Source organism: Ostrinia nubilalis, chromosome 6, assembly GCF_963855985.1.
Source record: "Ostrinia nubilalis chromosome 6, ilOstNubi1.1, whole genome shotgun sequence".
Taxonomy (NCBI): domain Eukaryota; kingdom Metazoa; phylum Arthropoda; class Insecta; order Lepidoptera; family Crambidae; genus Ostrinia; species Ostrinia nubilalis.
This window is the reverse complement of record NC_087093.1, coordinates 1,595,772-1,618,827: the sequence shown is the minus strand read 5'-3', so window position 1 is coordinate 1,618,827 and position 23,056 is coordinate 1,595,772. Positions and strand designations below refer to the sequence as shown.

Here is a 23,056-nt window from a genome sequence, read left to right as displayed (position 1 = left end):
TTTTATTTTAAGAAAGAAAATGTTGCATTTACACGTCGCGAAAATTGCGGGTAGTTTGCAAAAGTTTCTAAAAAAAAAACTGAAAACTTGGCTGTATAGCATAATGCTTTTGTCATTTTTGAAAGAATCAAACCAAAAAAAATATTGATAACTGACAAGTGTCACCTGTCAAATTTGTCAGCTGTCTTCGTGATTTTCAATATTTGCTTGTAAAAACAAAATACTTTCTTATTAATTCTTATAATTATCACATTAGAATCCGCATTAAAATTCCCAATCCACGATGAATTGCTGCCAAAATATCACGATGCCCAGTTGCGTGTGGTTCGAGAGTGGAGAGAAGCAGAACATCATCGCATCCATATTCGCTGGGTTACTTGTAAGTGTCGATGAATCATTGTTTACGAATCCAAAAAACTAGCTTTATTGTTTATTTATGGCTTTTATTATATCAGTCTACATGATGGATGAAATATTTAAGGGTTTTGGTATGAATTTGACGTATATATTTGCCTCATAAAATCCTCAATCATGGGCCTTAAGGTCATATTATTTCATTGTTTTATTTCCGTCATAGGTGTAATCTTACTGTCTTAAGACTGTGTGCCATTGTTTAAGTGTCTGTGTCAAACTTGGCTTGAAACTTCAGGGGTTAACGTGAATATTGATGTAGTTTCGTGTATCCAGTTCTTCGCAGGATGGTGGTTTATGATCGACGCAGAGGTGACGAGGCCCAACCATTTGAAGGCGGCTCACGTGTGTGGCGTGATGGCGACTTTATCACTGATCATGATCAACTCAGTCTCTAACGCTCAGGTACTTTATGAACTCTATATTATTTGATTTATTAGTATCTCTGACTTACCAGCTACTTGGTCCTTAGAATTGAATGCTTAGAGGACCTCCAATATTAGACAAGTTGAGATTTTCAGGCGGTAACATCTTTGAGCATCTAATGTAAGAAAGGTACATGAAAAACTTTATGTAATTACAGGTCCGTGGTGAGACATACACTGGGGGCTGCATGGGACCCCGTGGAGCTCGCCTCTGGTTGTTCTTCGGTTTCGTCATCGGATTTGGATCCCTTATTGCGTCATGCTGGATTCTGTTCGCCAATTATGTCAATGGTAAATTGAAAGCCACTATTATACAATAATAAGTCTTGGAATTATTAACTAGGTCATCTAGAAAGTTTTAAGACAAAGAAGATTGTTTGTTTACATTGAATCTTATCTGTATTTGTCTGCAGTTTTGTAATTTTAATTCTAATTAAAATTTCAGCTAAAGGAGACAACGAGACCTGGCCAGGTGTCTGCCTGTTCCTGCAAAACGCACTCATATTTGCTGGATCTTTGATCTTCAAGTTTGCCCGCACTGAGGATCTCTGGGGCTAGAGATCAATTGATTATACTAAGTAAATAATGGGCCTGATTCAGCATGAAGTTAGTATAACTTTTTTTCTTATTTTTTTTCTATTCTTTTTTATTTTCTACAACACAATACTCATGACTACGATCGTACTATAAACTAAATATACATTTGTATATTGCTTTCTCCATTGTTATGGTTAAAATATATTTTGATTCTTCAACCAGTAAACTCATAATGGAGAAATACGTAACCAAGTTGCAGAGGTACAGAAAATTTCAGAATCAGGCCTGTTTATAGATAGATAAGGCTTATAAAGTAAGACACCATTTTATTGGTCACAATAACCATTATTTAACATGTCATCATTAGCTACACTTTTATTTTAAAGTAATGTTATTATTTCAAAATAGTTAATGATATTGGATGTAAGGTTTGAATGGGAGGCTAGATAGTGCCCTTTTTATAGTAAAAAAATTGTAAAATATGATAAAAGATTTTTGCTTGCAAGAAGAATGATACAAACATCGCTGATATTTTAAATATGCATCATTTTATACATTAGCCAAATATTGAGTTGGTTCGCTAAACCAATTTTGTTGAAAGTAATTTTCTTATAATATTACTTATAAATAGTTTCATGATTTATTGTTATTATAGTTTCACTAGTAAATCTCAAAATATAACACTGAATTATTATAAAGATCTTTTTTCTTTGACAAAAATTTTGGGAGAGGAATTGGGTAAAGTATTTTGTATATAAATGATTTTATTTAAGTATTAATCATATTAATGTATTGTTTATTACAAGTATATTATAATTTATACTATCAAATATTATTCACTTTTATATTAGTATTGTTTTAACATTCTTTAATATTCCATAGGAATTAAAATTAACGATGTAGAAATAAATAACTTTATTATTTTGGTATCAATAAATTACATTGATTGAAAGACAGAGTCTTTGGATATTTGCTTTGGTTGTAGTAACTTATGTGTATTTCTCAAAAAAAATGTACATTTTGAAAAAAAAAAGTGTGCTTTGAAACAGGTCAAAAGTTTTATATTTATAAATCATCACACAAAAAAAACACACACACAATTTTGAAGGATGAATATTAATCTTTAAGATAACGAAGAATTATAGCTATAATCCTACTTATTACCAAATATTTAGATATTTTAAAAATAGTCCTTTTTTACCTTTCATACAAAAACCTGTTTGCCACCCTAGCTTTTTCATGTATTTTTGTTTCATAAAATGCGATACGTAACTAAATTATTGTAAATTTCTTTGTATTATCGTTCTACAGTAATCGCAGTTTCTGTATCAAATTGATTTTCTATGGGGTGTCATAATGAATTGGCAATTTAAAGCAAAAAAACAAAATGAGTCGCTCTCATTTACTATTTCGTTATTTACTCTTTAGTTACGATTTATTTCTACTTTCCCATGGTTTCTGAACAATTCCGTATTTATTTTACACGGACAACAATAGCTGCACTCTGAATGGCTGTTGGCCTGACGTCTCCGCCATAACATCTATCGCGAAAATTAGTGAAAACGTGTGTGTTTTGTGGGATTACTTTTTCGTAACAGGCAGTAAAATCAGCGATTTTATATAGAACGGTAAGTTTTCATTTAACCATTTTTTGTAATACGTGTGGTACGAACATTTAGTAAGCTTTTATATTTGCTGTAACAAATTTTATCAAAAAAATACTTGTTTCTGATCTCATTTTGTCTAATATTTCGTTACGTTTTTTACGAATTTCGTTACGTTACGAAAAAGTACAACATAATGCTGAGTGTATACTGTTATTACCTGACTAAGCATAGTAATATTCACTACTTAATTTATTTCAAAAAATATAGAGCGTTAATAACATAATTAACTTTTTAAAAAAATAAAACCGACTTCAAATGCGTGAACACAAAAAAAAACTAAAAATTAAAAATATTGCGTATAAAAAAGTTCATCCCCAATTTTCCACCCTTGGGGGTGAAATATTTTCTTCAAATTCGCATTAAACCACCCTTTTGATAATACCTATTCAACAAAAAAATAATCGTTCAAATTGATTTATAATCGGCGGAGATATTGCGTATAAAAAAGTTCATCCCCAATTTTCCACCCTTGGGGGTTGTTTTTTCTATTATTAAATTTAAATGGGACCACCCTTGAGGTATTACCTATACGCCGAAAAAAGATTTGTTCAAATCGGTTCATAATTGGCGGAGTTATCGCGTAACAAACATAGAAAAAAAAAAAAAACATACGGGTTGAATTGAGAACCTCCTCCTTTTTTGAAGTCGGTTGAAAAGGATTGGATACTATCTGCTTTACAGAAGTGCCGCCAGCAAAAAATTATTAAATCATTTAGATTACGTTTTTATGTGATTACTTCTTTTGTTTTTTTAGGAATGCCGCCAAAAACCAATGCCGAAAGGCAAAAAGCTTACAGAGAACGACTCAAAATGGATAAACATGATGGAACAAAAATAATTTTATTAAAATAGTATGAATGATTACTCCCTTATTTTATTTCTAACCCCTTAATATTACCCCGTATTTGGGTGCATACTTACAAATATTTCGAATTGAATAAATGAAGAGCATTCACAATATTTCGCCAATGTATAACAAGCCTTATGGCCTTACTATTTCGTTACTACCGTTTCGTTACGTACATTTTTTTTGAGAAATACTCTTATATTAACTTATTTCAATTATATTCTAGCTGTGCTGTAGGCAATATTATTTATATACATTTCCCAAAAAACGGATATTCACAGTATTCAGAACAAGTTAAACACAGACATGCCTCAGATATTCGGATCCATTACCAATGTGAACTGTACACAGCAAACTGCACCCAGTCTTAACCTAACCTACACCCACTAGGGTTGCGTGAACTGAATGAAAACGACGCAGTTGTAAGCAGAAACATTATTTTATCTTAATCCTATAAAGTGCACGGCATGTTAAAAAGTTTCATTGCTTTTTGACCTTTTGACAAATATTTGTCACATTGGACGCGTTCTATGATTATGGCTGCGTTCACTTTGACCTGACCACAGACCACATAACGGATCTAGTGTGACAAACTTTTGAATGAATAACGTTCAAATTGTGGTGGCAATATCTTGAGCCATATAAAGTCAAGTTCTGCTTTGCGCTTCGTCGTGTCTCTCAGTTCACGCTCAGTATCCGCTAACGCCGTCCACACACGTCCGGCCGCCGCGGCCGTCCGGCAGACATAACTGCGCGGTACCGCAGTTGCCATTCCGGTACTCGCACACGTTGTTAAGTGCCGGACAACCGTCCGGGGCCACCGTCACCCCGTATAACCGGCGGGAAGCCGTCGACACTGGCACCTGGCCTTGCTGTTTCGAAACCGTGTCTATGTACTCGATCTTCAGCCTGGAAGGACACAGCTAGGTTACTATGCTGATGTTATTGTTGTTAGGCAGTATCAGGAATGTAGCGTTTAAAATCGCAACCAGTAAAGAACAGGTTAGTCCCCGAGAAAAGATACCTCTGACATACTCTTACTCATCATCATTTCAGCCATAGGGCGTCCACTGGACATAGGCCTCCCCCAAATGATGTCCATTTTGACCGGTTGATAGCGACCTGAATCCAGTGCCTTCCTTGCTACCTTTATGAGGTATAATTTAATATTAATTTTGAAGAAACTTTGAAACCAAACAACCAATTTACAGTAAAAGGAGTACGATATAAATCTCCGAGGAGATCCGTAAACGAACCAAAGTCGCTGACATAGCCCGACGGATTAGCAAGCTGAAGTGGCAATGGGCAGGGCACATAGTACGCAGAACTGACGGCCGATGGGGCAGAAAGGTTCTGGAATGGAGGCCGCGTACCGGAAAATGCAGCGTGGGACGTCCACCTACAAGGTGGACCGACGACATCGTAAAGGTAGCAGGGAAGCGCTGGACGCAGGCCGCTACCAATCGATCAACATGGAAAGCATTGGGGGAGGCCTATGTTCAGCAGTGGACGTCCTGTGGCTGAAATGATGATGATGATGATATAAATCTGGATGACAAAACAGAGCGTTAAAAAACTCACGTTTTCCAATCCGACCAGTAGAACCTATCGCCGTTGATAGCGAGGCCAAACGGATGGGAGCAGTTAGCAGCGATGGTCTCCCGATCCTGGGTGTCGATGCTGACGCACTTGATGCTGTGCAAGCCAGCGTCGGCGTAGCACAGGCGGTCGCGCGCCCAGTCGATGGCCAGCGAGTTGGGCAGCTGGACGTCGGAATCGTCTAGGAAGACCCCGCGCTGTGAGCCGTCCATGTTCGCCCATTCGATCTTCGGACCGTTGCGGTTCCAGTCCGACCAGAAGATTTTCCTGAAAGGATAAGTTGAGTATTACTTACGGTACGATAGCGGTAGCGAATGATTGAAGAACGATGACGAAGAAGTAAAATGCAAGGCAGTCATCTTGGAGTTGTTTGAAAAATCTTATGATCTCACTGTAAGTAAGTAAGTAAGTTCTTTATCTACTATATATAAATAAGTCGGGTTTTCCTCCCTGACGCTATAACTCCAGAACGCACGAACCGATTTCCACGGTTTTGCATTCGTTGGAAAGGTCTCGGGCTCCGTTAGGTTTATAGCAAAGAAAATTCAGGAAAATTTAACAAACGAAATTCCACGCGGGCGAAGCCGCGGGCGGAAAGCTAGTTGTGTATAGAAACAAGGTTACAGAAAGATCTTAAATTAATTACAGAGTATCACTTGATCCTACCCTTTCAGGCGTATACACATTTATAATTCTTATATCTATACTGCCATTATGTGATGATGACTCAAAGGTAAGAGTTTCTTTGATGGAAGAGTATGTGCCTCTACTCACCCTCTCTGTGGATGAACTGCGATACCCCTAGGATTCTGAATTCCGTTGCCTTGAAACAAAACTTTTCTGACTTTCGTGTCGATATTGGCTACTTCGATTGTGAATTTCTTCGAATCAGTCCAAAATACGTTTCGTCCCGCCCAGTCCACTGCTAAGCCTTCAGGTGATTTTACATCTGCAAAAAATAGGTTTAGATTAGATTTAACTATTGAATGAATCAAGAGGTATGGTATATCTTGAATACTAACCATTTGATAGGAATTGTTCAAACGCAGATCCGTCATAAGCAGCCCTCTTGATCCCGTTTCCAACGACATCACCCCAGTAAATTCTTCCTGTAAGACAGTCTACATCAATTCCCACTGCAATCTGGTAAACGGCACTGTTTAAAGGCGTGGCGAATTCCCAAGGAGTCGTTCTGAAGGGCACGCGGTATACGGACGCACCGTCACTGGCCACTAAGAAGTTGCCAGCCCTTCTGGGATTGAGATCGCAGTAGCTTCCATTGCCATTGTACCCGGTGTTGCACTCGCAGACGAATCCATCGCTTCGTTTCAGACAAGACGCGTGCGCGTCGCACATATACGGGTTCGTTCTACAGTTCACCTCTGGCTTGCAAGTGTAACCATCACCAGTGAACCCTTCTTTGCAAATGCACTGATACGTGTTATCGTAAGGCTGGCACAAAGCGTCGACGCTGCAGTCGTGAGTCACGTCACAAGTGCGTCCTTGTGGTACACACTGCAAAATGCCGTCCCCTTCAAAGTTCGGGTCACATTGGCAGTAGCTGACCTGCTCAGTCTCATCGTATAGGCACGACGCATGGTCGGCGCAAACTGCTCCGTTACACAGCTGACCGTCAAAAATGCATGCGTCATTTTCATCCTTTATGTATCCTTCTATACATTGACATACGTATTCGTTGCGGCCAGGGTCGAGCCTGCATTCAGCATTGTATTCGCAGTCTGAGTTGTTCGTACAACTGAAGTTGGGTCGGCAAACGTAACCGTCGCCGTGATATCCTGAATCACATACGCAGATGACCTCAGCCGCTGCTGTGTCAATGCAGTGAGCGTTAGCGCCACAGGAGCATTCGAGCCCTGTTCGTTCGATGCATTCAAACGCATCTCCTTCGTAACCTTCTGGACAAACGCAGTTTCCTTGCTGACGATGATAATACAGATGTGGTTGTGGTTCTGTGACCGTGCAGATGGCATTAGGAGGGCAATCGGAGTCGCTGTAACATCTAACTGAAAAAAGAAAAAGGACAAATTATTTTTAAGTTCAGAGCTACATAATTTATTCAGTTATTGTATTGCATAAATAAAAGCTTCTCACTTAAAGTATCATTATTATCTTGAGCTGGAGCTGCAAAAACAAAACCATCGTAACGGCACAAATCGTTATTTCTTTCATCTCTATAGCTTGAGTATCCAGGAGGGCAAACACAACCGTATGCGTCGTCGCATTGTGGCAATACGTATGTCTCATTGTACTCTGCTTCGCTTGTGGTACTCTCAGTGGAGGTGACTGGTGGGTAGTACGGGGTCGATGATACGGGTGGGACGTAAGTAGAAGGAGTATTTGAGTAGTATGGTGGGTAAGAACCCGGCTGTTTATAAAAGTCCGAAGCAACATCAGTGCTTTGTCTCTCTGTTGCTGGCGTTCCCTGCACACACTGATATCCATCACCTACGAATCCCTGTAGACATTCACACACATATCTAGCTTGCTGATCTGAATACATGCAAGAAGCATAAGGAGAACACTCTGAGCATCTTTTATATTTATCATTTTCCCTAGAATAGTCTTCCACGCATTGTTTCCCATTGCCCGTAAAACCAGGATTACAAATACAATTCGGTTCAGTATTAGTATTTGATTCTATACATTGTGCGTTAGGGTCACAGGTATCACTTCTGCATCCGACAATTAAATTACGACAGCTTATTCCATTGCCAGCGAATCCGGGCCTGCATCTACAATCGAATCCTCCTTCGTTGTTGAGACATTCGGCATTGTTGTCACAGTTGTGTGTCCCGGCAGCACACTCGTCTATGTCTACGCAAATGGACGCGTCGTTGTGGTAGATGCTGGTGAATCCTGTTTGGCACACGCACGAAAAAGAACTACCTTCAACAACACACGTGCTATACGGGCCGCAAGTGTTGCGCCCCTCTACACAGGGGTTATCTTGACCCAGTGGCGCGACTTTGTTACTAGATCCATATCTTACGATGTTATCTTTGGTCTCATAACCCAAGTAGTTCTTTGACACTTTCAATGTTACAGGAGCAGCTTCTTCCTCTGATCTGGGGGCATACCGACAAGGGTTAAACATGAATGTTTGCCTTACAACTTGTTCGTATTTCTCGCCAGTGGCCTTATTGACAAACGTACGTGTGGATTCTGACCGGATAACACCTGCCTCTACAAAAGATAAGGTTTCTTGGAATTCTGATATTTCAAGTTTTGTTCCAGTCACTAAAAATGGCACTGTACCCCGAATGTCAGAGTCTAATGCAATTTGATCGAATACATCGTGCCCCAAAAACTCTTGGTTTATCACAACTCTGTCTCCCGTGGCAGGGAAGAATATATCAGCGGTATGATTAAATAGTGATCCGGTCAGTTCATAGCCGTTTTTAGCTGTGCCTGAAGGTTTGGCGAAAAGCCAGCCTATGACGCCACCGAGGACATTGAGCAACTGCAGACTGCTGCCGAGATTAGGAGGAGCCAGGGAGAGTGCCGTGTATGATCTTCCGTCTGATACGACGACGTAAGCTTGTATGTCGACGTCGTTTAGGTGTACGGTGTTGATGATGCCGTTAATTTTGCCGTGTACCCTGAGAGGCACGTCGTTTTTTATGCAGGACTTGCCGTTTCCGTAGAAGCCTTCGATACACTTGCAGCAGATGCCGGCCTGGTAGTCGACGCAGCGCGCCTGCACGTGGCACACGCTGGGCCCGGTCTGCGCGCAGGTCTTCGACTCCTCTTCCACTTCCACCTCGTTCTGGTTGTACTGGTCGGGCACTGCGATGTTGCCCTCGTACGGTATGTTCCCCACACGGAACACGTATTTTCCAGGCTCGTGGATGTTCGACCATCTAGAAGTAAGTGAATTAATCCATGAAATAAACAAACGCAGTCCTGTTTTACTACTTAGTTCTATAAATAATTAAGTACCTATAGGAGACTGTAGGCCCCTTTGAGATACGAGACCTAATGTATTGAAAAATGAACATGCTAAAATCGTCGGATCGCATTATGAAAATAACGTCATATTAATGTATATTACAAATACAAACAAAGTCAGGTAATTGATACTGATATTTGATTTGTTAGTAGACTCATATTAAAATATCGAAATACAAAACACGGAAAAATGCTTTTGAATGTAACTTACGTCACTATATTCCGGATTTGATGACTGCCAGAGCCTCTTAGAGTAAATACTCTTCCATCTTCAGCATTGAAACCAGCCTGTGCCTTCGCATCAGGAAGGCTTGATATTTGCGTGTCCCTTTGTATCCACTGTATCTCCCTTTCAGGATACAGTAATTCAACGAAGCTCTCTGTCCCATTGCTGATGATGGCGATTTGGAAGGTGTTCTTGCGGTTGTGTTTTTGGGGGGAGCTGTAAGTAACGTCGACCCAAGTGGCTATGAAGACGCTGCTCGGTTTGAAGTCGAAGTAATCGTGGAAGTTGTTCTGGACGCTCTCTTCGGCCTTGACGAGGACGTAGGTCTCGTTGGTCTCTCTGTAGTAGACGGCACCAGACTCGGTGGTGTCAACGTTGGTGTAGAACGCTGCTATTGACGGGTATGGCAGCGGGAACTCCGAGTTGAGGAACTGAGGGATGTCAGCTCTGAATGATAGGACGCCGAAGTTGTTTACCTGTAAAAAAGAAACAATATTTTTAAAAGTCCTGCAACTAATCCCGTAAACTATGCACATAGAGTGCTATTGCAACTACTTAGATTACGGATTGACATAAATAGATCTTAATGAATACAGTAAATTATTTAGGTAAATAAAACCTAAAGCATAGTTAGTACGCAGACCACCGGGTTCAACTAAGATCAGGCATATACTGTATGTTATGCAGTCAATTAAACAGAAGATAGTTTTCTAAATTGACCCGACTGTGATCTAACCTGCAGCAAAGGAGTTCAATGAGTCTTATCGCGTATAATTATGTCATCATCAACAGCCCTTTACAGTCCACTGCTGGACTATGAGCCTCCTCCACTATGGTGGAGGGTTTTGCCATAATCTCCACGCTTGGCAGGCGGGTTGGAGATCGCAGTTTAAAAGATTGATGTTTTTCAGAGAGCGCTGCTGCCCATTCTCTGTTTGATGTGTAGTCCCTAAGTCGCCTCTTACGACACCCGCGGGAAGAGTAGGGGTTGGTGACAAATGTATTCTACTCTGCCGTCACCACACGGCTGTCTGTGTAATTATGTCATACCATCATAATAAAAGTCGATTTATCTAAGTATAGCCTGACCAGGAACATAAAAACCCTGGCATAGAGGCGCGTCAATTGCATTTGATAGTGCAACACTGAGTACAGTCGTACCTGTGTTAAATTAATAGGCTAACTTTATGTATCAGGATTCAGGATTACGGGCTAATTTTATATTTTCATAAATTAACGAAAAAATATTATTATAGGTAACCTGGTTTAAATAAATTAAATGAAACCATCAATCGAGCTAGTAGGATTTATTTTATTATTCATCAATAATCAAATTCAGAACTTGAATATTCAACTGCAATGTCTGCTCATGAACACTTCAAACTCGGTACTTCTTTCCCAATTCCATAAAATTCAACACTTAGTAAGTGACAAAAAATTTTAAAATAGGTAGTTGAAACAAACCACAGCAAATTTTCATAGTGGACTGTACTATACAATAAACATGTCAGTCAATTTGACAACCTTTGTCGGAAACATTAATCAATGAAAATATTCTCCGAATCCTTAGTATTTCTCTTCGACAAATACTTTAACACATTGTGAACCACTTTTCTTTCACGACTATAAAAAGATTTTAGCAATTTAATTCACAAAATCAATTGCGCACATTTAATATAAAGTTTGTTTACACTTTGACAGCAATAGACTGACATGCAAGGTGACATATCAATGAAGTTTTCAGTTACTGTTGCCATTAAAAGAAATTAGTACCATTAGTTTTCCGCAACATGGCGAGGGTTTTTATGTTCCTGGCCAGGCTATAAGTATATTACACGTGCAGTTATTGTAATAAATAGGAATGAACAGTTAACCTTTGAATCAATCAGCGGACTTTTTTATTCGATTTCAATTCCTAATGGATTGACTTTGAAATAGAAATCTTATAGTGACGTCAAACGTAAGGCCTATTTTCATAAATCCTCTGTGAAGAGTAAAGAAACAGCGCTTTTACTGCTTCTGTCACGTCACAGACATTCATTGAAATTGTAGGCCATCATTAATTTGCTATTTAGAAAATACCGTTAATTCGGTGTTTCGTTACATCGCATCACATCGATACAATTAATTCCTACATGATTTGCACGTTATAAATTTTTGGGAGGTAGTTATTATTTTTGCATAATAGTATCAGTCAAATGTCTTGGTGCACGGCACCGTGCCGCGGACGCGCGATGGATTTCGATTTATTTCGGGATTTTCGGATCTAAAACCCATTGATTTTTATTAAACTCCTTTAATAAATGTGTTTTTTTAACTGTGATCGTTTACGTGTAGTGAAAATATAGTGCAGTGTTCACCGAAAGTTTAATGTTTAATGACCTTGGAATTTGGCCCACCTCAAGGTAGGTAGGTGATGTTAAACATATTTATCTTTAAAAGCGAAAGGTCACTGACTGATTGACTGACTGACTGGCTCACTCACTCATCACGACATCTCAGACACTACAAGTGCTTTTGCATGGGGGTTCCTTTTAGAACGTAGGTGATCATTAAGACGGTTTTGCTAAATGCAACCACGAGTCCACGCGTACGAATTCGCGGGCGGCCGCGTATACCGACCGCAGATATTTACCAAATTTTTTCCTTCTAAATCTAATAGACGTGACAAACTATTAGAATATCTATTGCTGGCGATAGTGGGTCGCTATTTTAAACAATAGCCCGTATCGGCGTGATTAAGTTATGTAAACTTGCGTGTGACCCGGCCATGATAATGTCTTCCGAAAGGTCCCGACTCTTGTCTAACCATACGATAAGGTCCCAAAGTTTTTAAGGCCCCTTCGTTTCGCATGCGATATTGAGTTTACTTTCGAACGCGTACCTACCTACATGATTAGAAATTATTGCACGACTAATAAGGGAAGACTTTCGAGTACATAATGATTCTTAATTGATTAATGTTTTCTTCATTTTTTTGCTACTTTTACTCGCTAGCGAGTACACCTAACGTAAACTCATGGTAAGCACACTGTTTTTTTCGTATGGGTATTGAATCGGGATCAACCTGATGTCTGAAACTTTATGAGCCGCAATGAGCATCTGAAACGGTTTAATGTTCATGTTTCAGTACCATGCTCAGATTTATTTTAGTTCTGAGTTACTGTCTATCATTAGCATCATCTAAGCATGACATAATATAGCTACATGCTGTAAGACATGAAACCGGATGTGTTTAAAATTTTAACACTCGATTCAATCTGAAACATGATCATCACATGATTCTTTCAAACCTAGGTTTAATTTATCAATGTTGGACTAACCAATGTTTGCGTTTTTCGTTTATTGTTACAATTTTGAATACTACCTAATTTCTCTTTTATCTTCTTTGCACAGTCAGCGTCAAATAGTGACACCCAAAGTGGCCAAAAAGTTGAAAAAAAAAAACTTGTTAAGAAGTGTTTCGAACTCTTTGGTTACTTTGGGTGTCACGAACTATTTGACGCTGACTACAATGAACTTTAAATAGTCATAGTCATAGTCATATACCTTTACTTTACCTCAAAGCTTCAGTTTACATCTAAATGGGCCATTCATAATTTCCTGTCCACCTTACTTACATTAGTAACACTGAGCAATGAGTTACCTAAAGTAATTTCGCAACACAGCGCATGCGTCCAGCGCATTTCAGCGTAACCGCAGGCGCAGTGCAGTGACCGTCCGTCCGCCCACTGCGCCCGCGCTTCCGCCGCGCTATCTGCCGTTCGCGAATATGCAGCTTTTGGGACACAAAACAAATAAAACGTCGAAAACATGTATGGCATTAACCTTTGACATTAACAAAGGATTAGAATTATGAGTTAACTAGCGGCCGCCCGCGACTTCGTTCGCGTGGATCCCGTTTTACCCCCTTAGGGGTGGAGTTTCGTAAAATCTTTTCTTAGCGGATGCCTACGTCATAACATCTACCTGCATGCCAAATTTCCGATCCGTCCAGTGGTTTGGGCTGTGCGTTGATATATCACTATGTCAGTCAGTCAGTCACCTTTGAGTTATATACATATATTTAGATGTAGAGGTTCGGACGCAATAAATTAAAACGAACTTTCAAAGGGCAGTTCTGAAAGGGCTAGCTAGTTAGTTCTTTGTTGGGTATTTAAGCCTTCTGGTATTAAAACAGTTTGATGGGTATAATTTTCTCCCTATGTAGCCGTATCTTTGATAGCATAAAATGGATCCGCACCAGAGCGCCGTCAGAAAGTACCTAAGCAAAGCTTCTAACTACCAAACCACGGATTACCTACAAGACCTACATGTTCTTTAAATACATATCTATATATATAAAAGAAAGTCGTGTTAGTTACTCCACTTATAACTCAAGAACGGCTGAACCGATTTAGCTGAAAATTGTCAGGGAGGTAGTTTAGAGCCAGGAGAAGGACATAGGATACTTTTTATCCCGTTCGAAATAAAAAAAAGTCTGCTTATTTATTGCCATTAAGGCGGAACAAAGTTCGCCGGGTCAGCTAGTTTATTATATGAATAAGTACAGAAGACACCCAGACTATACAAACCGAAAGCTATAAAATAATTCATGGCACATGTTACAGGTAGGAAAGCACACACACATATTTTGTACTAGGATCGATCTTCTGTAATGCTCACTAGTCTAGAACCAGGTTCAAAAAGTTTGAAAAAGGTTTGTATTTTAATAACTTGGTTTTAAATATCGTTATAGTTGCTTAGTGACGCTGTATTAAAAGTAAAGGTTTAAAAAGTGAAATCGTCATTGCAAGTACTAGTATGTACGTACCTACTCGTAAATAGGTACTGTGTGAACTTAACCTTGAATTTATTTACAACTTCATTCTAATATACACAGTTCAAGTTCTAACTCATTTAAAATTACAATATTTCAAATTAAGCACTACAATAAAATGTGGCAATATAGGTTACTGTAACAACATGGAAACAATACAAAATAATATGTAAAACAACATACTATTGTTTCTCTAATGCCTATCGGTTTCGGGTTGAATATATTGACATTCATTTGATTACAATGTTAAATTATTATCTATTCACTGTGCAAAACTATGCGAAAGTTATACAATACTTCCTGAAAAGTAAAAAAAGGAATAGTTGAAATAATATATTATGCATGCAATGATTGGGCAGTTTAAATACATTTTAGGTATATGAGTAGGTACTATGTAGTTACTAAGCAAAAATATTTTTGTATATGAGAAAAATTATAGTGTCTCTTTGTAAGCACATTATGCCCACTTTATACACAGTATTTTCGGGAAAAAGATTAGAAACTTTAAAAGTATTCTATTCATTCATAATTACCAGGAAAGTGTCATGTCGCTTATCGGCGTCTAATTTTAATTAATTTCTTACGGCCTGTAAGCCCTTTCAGGGCTTATTTAGTTATAATTTGCATTATAGTTAGGTAAATATAGCTTGCTATAACGGCTCTATCAATTCGGGATAGGTAAGTATATCGTTTTGTGGAGATAAAAAGAGCTCAAGGAACTCTGTTAATGTTTTAAAACTACTTATCACGAAATAAGCGCGATCTATTCGGGTCGAAGATGGAATCCCTGAAGTTTCATGAGAGCTTTCGTTTAGCTTTTAACCCTTGGCTAATAAATAGAAAATGTGATTGGTGTTTACGTGTTTACAGGACAACAATGCAATTTTTAAAATTCCGTTTTTCAATGACTAATATGTCATGTCGGTTACAGTTCATTAAATTTCGGTAACTTGGCGTAGCGATCGCGAGTTCGAAACTTGTAATCGTATGTTACATTTTCTACAGACGCAAAATCAAATATGTTTTCCTTAAATAAGTTATTAACAAAGTATGTAGTCTTGCTGATAAATGTATTTATTTTAAATAGTACAAGTAAATGTCAACTAAATAATTTATAATTAAGGCTAAATCATTATTAACTAATATTCGAATAGCTTTAGAATAGTTTGGGTTTCAGTTTTTAGAAAACAATAACTACATTTTCAAAGTATTGTGTTATAGTCCAGCCAATAAAGAATTATAGAGAGAAATGCGTGGAACACAATTTCTGACCGAAGAAATTATAAGAAACCCTTAGAAATACACTTTTGCATTTGCAATGTGAGCTTTTGTGAACTTTTACTCGTCTAAGAAATTAATCTCAAGGATCTCTTTGAAATTATATTTCCGGGAAATTAAATGTAGCGTAGTATGTGCCACTCAGGGAATAATGAGTATGATCACAACACAATTAAAAATCCTTTAAGAAGGGTTTTAAACCAAAACTTAGCGTAACCACATGCATTTGTTACAAAGGAAAACACAGCTACTCACAAAGACAGACTCGTACGTTTCCCCGTAGAACACGACGGGTACATTCAGGGGCAATTCCGGGGAGGCCACCTGATCGCCCCGGGGCAATCTCTGGTCCAATCCATGTCCGTACGGGTAAAACTGGTCGCGCGTGATCGCCGCCGCGCTCGCAAGTAGCGCCAGAACTCCTGCGCACGTCCACATGTTGGCTGGAGGCACACTACACTGCCGATTTGAACTACGCTCCCGATTGTGTGGAGTTTTGGGACTTTTTCGTTGGAACATTGTTTTGACTAGAATGCGAAATGCGGGAGTCGCTTTAAAGCAGACTGTAGACGAAAGTTTCAGAAATATTACCTGCTTGTCTATGTAAAAAAAGTTTTGTTGCTTACTTTGAACTCTTAAACGCCAAAATACTGTTTTAACTTTTAAGCCAGTGAATGAAAAATATGGGATTTTTTTTAATGTTGAAAAGCAAAATTTTCGAAATAATTTACCTAATTTAAAATAAAGATCTAATAAGAAATAATAATCTTTCTTTGATACTTTTCATGTTTTTAGAATATGCAGTAATATATGCATGCATGCATAGGAGAACTTGCTCTACCTACATAATGCCAGCTCGAAGTACCTATGACAGGACATTGATTAATTTGAAACTTTTACCTTAAATTTAAATTCAGCAATACCTGCCATAACTGTTTTGTAAGTTTTAAAGTCTTGCCTACATACATTTTGATGTGGTTGATGTGTACCTTTGAAGGATACCTGAGTATAAAAAGTTGATATCTACTCTTTTCTTTTCCTTTATTGTATACAATTGAGCTCTATCTTACAGTATAATCAATTCCCATGGAGTTAATTAAGAATCTTAGATTGGATATCTACTAGAAATCGGGGTTACATTAAATTTCATTCATCGTGGACGGCAAAGGAATATTTTTATCAGTCACCCATTCGTTTTTGTACAAATATAAACTCACGCACATATTGCATTACAGATAGCTGCCATCTTTATAGCACATTATGGTTCTATACAGAATAATAACAATGTTTTTCCCTAAGTATCGAGAAGTTTAAGATCAAATTCCTTTCTAGTCTAAACAACTGTCCTGTAGGTTGTCTGGAAGAGGTCACTTTATAGCGATAAGACCTGAATTGTGCCGTTTCTTTTGTGTAGTCGTTTCTTTTCTTGTCTTATGTAGTGTACAATAAAGTCTGTTCTATTCTATCTACCAAAACATCAAAGTTTTGATCAAATTAATTTAAATGGATGAACCAGTAAACATTAATTTCATCTTCATCTTTGTTTAAAGTCGAATCTAAAGATAAGATTTGAGATACATCGGTTTCCATAATTAATAGCAATCACCACTAATATGTTTAACATAACACATAAATTAACATCGAGTTAGTTAATTCCTTAATGGACAATGGCCGCGGGAATGTCCTTATCACCGCTGATAATGTATGGGCTAACAAAGATGCGGGTATACAAGACGGCCATGTCAAACTAAACATTGTGTATCTTATGTTAATGCAATTGGGGTTATATTGCAATAAAATTATAGTCTGATGCTGTCCATTGTACCTAATACAAGTATTCAGTATCGAGGAGATAAGAGTAATAGTATTAACACACAACATTAACTATAATAATAAAGAAATCGCAGTAAAGAACCATAGACTTGGCACGACTTTGTCTAGATTTCATTACTTTTTAGAGATAAACAAGCAGCTCCATCGAGACTTGGCTAGTTTTTTACAGAATGTTTTTGGTGGGATTTCACTTCTTTTTGTAGAATGTGGCATAATTCTTTAACGTCGTCGTCCTGTAATATTATCGACATTTTTTTTACGATATTAAACACAGCGACCTTTAAATCGGACAACGAATCAGAATTGTTTTAATAATAACTTAACCTTAGCGAACCTCACGTCACGATATAATAAACGCAATCAACAAAATTCAAATTACACAACATTCAACTTAATGGACGGGGGGGTCTAGAAAGGAAAAAAAATCTGGACACCGCGGTGCAGCAAATCGACGCTCAAAGTGCTAGCGCCATCTAGCGGTGAGCGGTACAGGTGAACACCACGGTGCCGGTGTGGCGCTAGTAGTATTGATAATGAATATGGTGTTACTCCAGATCTTCGATTTTCCTAGTTTTTATAGTTTTCCCTTTATTTGGCCATTAAACCCTAACTCTGTACCAAATTTCAGCTCTCTGAGTTTATGGGAAGTACTAGTTCTATTTTGATGATCATCAGTGAGTGAGTGAGTGAGTGTCATAAATGCGAAACTTTGCTTTCGCTTAACTTCGGAACTAAATGACCTACAGACTTGAAATTTTGGATTTTAAGTATGTGATTATAGCTTACTAGATGACGAAAATTTCTGCGTTCTAATCTTATCCAGAGGTTCTCAAATAGGGGCCTGAAAATGCGGCGAACTGGTTCCAGTAAAGGATGGTACGGCAGTGTTTGCTTCGCGCTCGACTTGGCGGGGGCACTGCCGTGCCCCCAGATTAATTCCTTAGACTTACTTAAGACCGTGCAAAAGCTGCTAATTTTTGTTGTTAAGTAGCATCATTTAGATCAGTGGTTCCCAAACTTATTTAGTCTACTGCCCACTTAGAGAATAAATTATTTTTAGTGCCCCCCATTTTTGTAGTCAAGAGTCGATGTCTAAGAGTTGTCTAGTAGATGACGCCTCCCAAGCCTCTACACAACGTCCCGATTTTTTTTTCTGGGTCTCTTACCGCCCCGTCTTTAAACCTGCAGCGCCCACAAGGGGGCGTTATCGCCCACTTTGGGAAAGACTGATTTAGATCTACTAAGGATCCTTAATTATACCTAGGCTCAACGTTTTTAGTACAGTCAGCGTCAATTAGTTCGTGACACCCAAAGTAGCTAAAAAGTTCGTAACACGTCTTTGATGCAATTGGTATAAGGTTGTGTTTTCAACTTTTTGGACAAAGGATCCTAAACTGTAGAACTCGAACTCTTTTGTCTGCAAGTTTGAAAGGTATAGAATTATTAAGGAAAATAATAACGTAAATACGAAAACCGTTGTAATTCCACATTGATTTTAAATATGCCTATTCTATTGTCTTAACAAATTAACGAGCGATTCGTCCCTATACTAGCAGCTGTACTTCAAAGAATTGATAACGAATTTAGGTTATTATAACGTCACAAATGTGCACTTATGCCGATGTTTTGTTAATTAATTGTTTGTTTTGTATGACGTTAAGAAATGTACTGTACTCTTATGTACTCACATAAGACAAGAACGTTTTTCGTTTGTGAAAAAAGCTCTATAAAACGCGTTTGGCTTTGAACCTAATCTGCAACTTTGATAAATAAAGGCACAAGGAACGTTTTGTTATTTCCTAAAGTATAATTTTCCCGTCAAAGTTTTATAGTAGGTAACTCACATGCCAACTTAGACATTAAATTACCATAACTAATATCGATACACATTATAACCGCAATAGTTTGAGGATGGATATTTTTCACGCAAAAACTTAGGCACTCCATGGATTTTGATTTTAATTTTACCATAAATAAATAAATAAATAAATTAGAGCTGGCAAATACGCTTTATTAGTAAGGTGGATAAAACAAATAAGAGTGTTTGCAAGCTATCAAGCTCTATAAAATGTTTTTACGTTATGACGGCAGTGACTGCCATGAAACTTTTTCAGGATTTTCCTTAATATCTCAAAGTTTGTTTACATTTGTATAACTTTGTCAACTGACGACCTTGATGATCTGAAGAGGACTTTAATTGATATTACAACCCATAATGATTTATGAAAGTGTAACACATAATAGTGCAAATTCACTTCCAAAATAATGTCCTCCTTAATAATCATATCCCCAAGATTAGGCACACATATTTGCGGTCGGTCAACGACCATCGATCAGATGTAAAGCGTTTGTTGACGACATAACGCGACAATTATTAGAGCGTTCACACAGAATGCACACGAATGTTGGCTCGCTGCCTCGAAGCTTGATAATAGGTTTAAATCCGGAGATTCTTATACAAATGCGCATCGAAATAGACTCCGGCTGCAGTATTTTTTGGGTCGAATCACAATTAGGACGAAAACATTCGAAAATAAACGCACTACTCTAAATTGCTGAATGTCTTCTTTGTCACCTCAAGCCTTCATTAATATTTCCAGTGGCGTAGCGTGGCTTTTCGCCGCCCGGGGCCGTCCGGAAATCCGCCGCCCTTTATTTTAATTATAAATATTTTAAAGTTTAAATATTATATTGAATGAACTTCAGGTACACTATTCACCTTATTTGTTGAAAGTCAAAATAAACTACCGCGCACTGCTTCAGAAGGAAAATACATTAAAGAGAAGCAATTGCTTGAAACCCACAGGAAGTTTGATTTTCTTAAATAGCTCAGCTTTATTATGTAACACTAGGTGTATAACAATAAACAATAATAACAAGTATTAAAGTATTTATTTGTCAATTGAGAGTAAATATTGTCTTAAAATATATACAGTGTGAGTCACGTTAAAGTGTACATATGAAAATAGGTGAAACTAGGACCTATTTTTATCGACAAAAAAGAGGTCAAAATTTTTTTGAGATTTTTTTTTAATTTTTTACAGAATTTTTTTTCTTCCAATTACTTATTGTAAAGAAAACGTAATAACTTTTAAACTAAGCGGTATATCCTGATAAAATAAAAACAGTAATAATGCTAAATAACAGGTGATACTAAAAAACCGGCCAAGTGCGAGTCGGGCTCGCACACCGAGGGTTCCGCCGTACAAACGTAGCGGTTTACAATTTATGACGTATTAAATCAAATTACTTACTTGATTCCGTTGCGAGTAGTGGCGAATTTCAAAATATGCGGTATGATTATTTTTTATTTATTTATTTTTCCTATATTTGCATTATAGGTAGGTACCTACCTCAGCGTTTTGAATTTTTGCGTTGATTTAGAATTTCTCACAGTTTAGAGGCAATTAGATTTAAGAAGTGTTTGATATGAATTTCAACTTTAATATCTCTACGCGTTCATGTGAAAAAGGGTAGGTAGTAAGTTTATAATTATTAAAAAAATATTTTATGTCATGTAAGCAAAAATAATATTTTAAATTTTATATAACTTCAAATTTATCATTTTCGCAATTTTTCCTTTATCTATACTATATAACGTTGCTTCGTGCCGAATTTCAAGATTCTGAGTCCACAGGAAGTACCTTGTAGGTTTTGATTCCCTAGCGTGTGACGGAAATTCGTCTAAGGTGTCGGTATAAACTGCTGTATCTTTTGATCGCGTTAACTTAGAAGTTTGATTTTTTTACTTCTTAAAGGGACAATAGATCTAGGTATTTGGTATAAATTTCAATTTGATACCTTTATTCGTTCGTGAGAAATAAGGTAGTAAGTTTCATTTTATTAAAATATTTTTATTATATTATATAACTAAAAAAATGTAATTTTCGCAATTTTTCCTATATTTGCATTATATGACAATGCTTTATGCCAAATTTCAAGATTCTGAGTTTACGGGAAGTATCCTGTAGGTTTTGATTCCTTTGCGAGTGTCGAAAATTTGTTGAAAATATCGACATAATCGGCTGTATCTTTTGATTGGCTTGGCTTAGAAGTTTGATATTTTCACAGCTTAAAGGGACAATAGACCTGAGTATTTCATGTGAATTTCAGCTTGATACGTTCACGCGTTCTTGAGATAAAGGGTCTTGACAGACGGACGGACGGACAACAAAGTGATCCTATAAGGGTTCCGTTTTTTCCTTTTGAGGTACGGAACCCTAAAAAATACATAAAATACACAAAAAATGCCAACAAATAATAAAAAATGATACTTTTTGAAAAAAATCTGCTTTTAAATTCATGTTTTTTTGGTTATTTGATAAATTTCTCCAAAAAATTCCCCTATAACAGGCGGTTTTTATTACTTTGTATTATTCTCTATCGTATCATCTTTGTAAAACCAAAAATCGCATGTCTCTATCCCTATCACAACATTTGCTATGATCGTTTGAACAAAGGCCTGCCACAACATTATTCTCCGCTACAGGTAGAGACAATTTTAATTTTAACTAAAATGCTTATTTTACTTCGAAATCTTTTGTTTTTATTTGAAATCTAACTTATCTTTATCAAAATTACAAATCTAGAGCCATTTTCAGTTTTGTTGTTAACGAAGCGTTGAATGGCGCGCCCGGAGAGGCTTAGTTCAAACGATCATTGCAAACGTTGTGATCGGGATAGAGACATGCGATTTTTGGTTTTACGAAGATAATATGATAGAAAATAATACAAAGTAATAAAAACCACCGGTTATAGGGGCATTTTTTGGAGAAATTTATCATATAACCAAAAAAAAACACGAATTTAAAAGCAGATTTTTAAAAAAAGTATAATTTTTTTATTATTTGTTGGCCTTTTTTGTGTATTTTATGTATTTTTTAGTATCGCCTGTTATTTAGCATTATTACTGTTTTTATTTTATCAGGATATACCGCTTAGTTTAAAAGTTATTACGTTTTCTTTACAATAAGTAATTGGAAGAAAAAAAATTCTATAAAAAATTAAAAAAAACCTCTTCTAACCTCTTGACCTCTTTTTTGTCGATAAAAATAGGTCTAGTTTCATCTATTTTCATATGTACACTTTAACGTGACTCACACTCTATAGTGCTCATTGAACTTAGAAGGAATAACATATGTGCTTAATATTATTAAGGGTTGTACCCTAGCTAACCAGCGCCACCATATTTTTTCTTGATTACTTTTGTTATAGACCGAAATTAAAAAAGTGGTTTGAAAAATGTATAATATGTATCGAAGCTATTTTTTAAAATAATTTGTTTGAATTCATTAGATATTTGCAGCAAGTTACAGATTTAATTACTGCTAAAAGTTACCATTTTAGCTAATTTTGAATTTCGAACTTGCAGAATATAATAAATACACGGTTTTAAAAGTAGCTTAGATATGGCTTTAACTATTTACAAACAACTTTTTTATTTCG

General features: G+C 37.1%; 2 protein-coding genes across 2 annotated transcripts; one reads left to right on the top strand and one right to left on the bottom strand.

The window, feature by feature from the left end:
• Nucleotides 1-171: 171 nt before the first annotated feature.
• On the top strand, nucleotides 172-2,325 carry LOC135072391 (transmembrane protein 50A). Its single transcript, XM_063966305.1, has 4 exons — nucleotides 172-379; nucleotides 688-816; nucleotides 995-1,127; nucleotides 1,282-2,325. Exons 1-4 carry the CDS (start codon nucleotides 284-286, stop codon nucleotides 1,392-1,394), a joined length of 471 nt encoding a protein of 156 aa, XP_063822375.1. The 5' UTR covers nucleotides 172-283; the 3' UTR covers nucleotides 1,395-2,325.
• On the bottom strand, nucleotides 2,274-16,256 carry LOC135072386 (nidogen-like). Its single transcript, XM_063966294.1, has 7 exons — nucleotides 16,034-16,256; nucleotides 9,667-10,157; nucleotides 7,599-9,367; nucleotides 6,509-7,510; nucleotides 6,261-6,435; nucleotides 5,469-5,753; nucleotides 2,274-4,796 (listed from the first exon to the last, which is right to left on the bottom strand). Exons 1-7 carry the CDS (start codon nucleotides 16,214-16,216, stop codon nucleotides 4,577-4,579), a joined length of 4,125 nt encoding a protein of 1,374 aa, XP_063822364.1. The 5' UTR covers nucleotides 16,217-16,256; the 3' UTR covers nucleotides 2,274-4,576.
• Nucleotides 16,257-23,056: the final 6,800 nt, after the last annotated feature.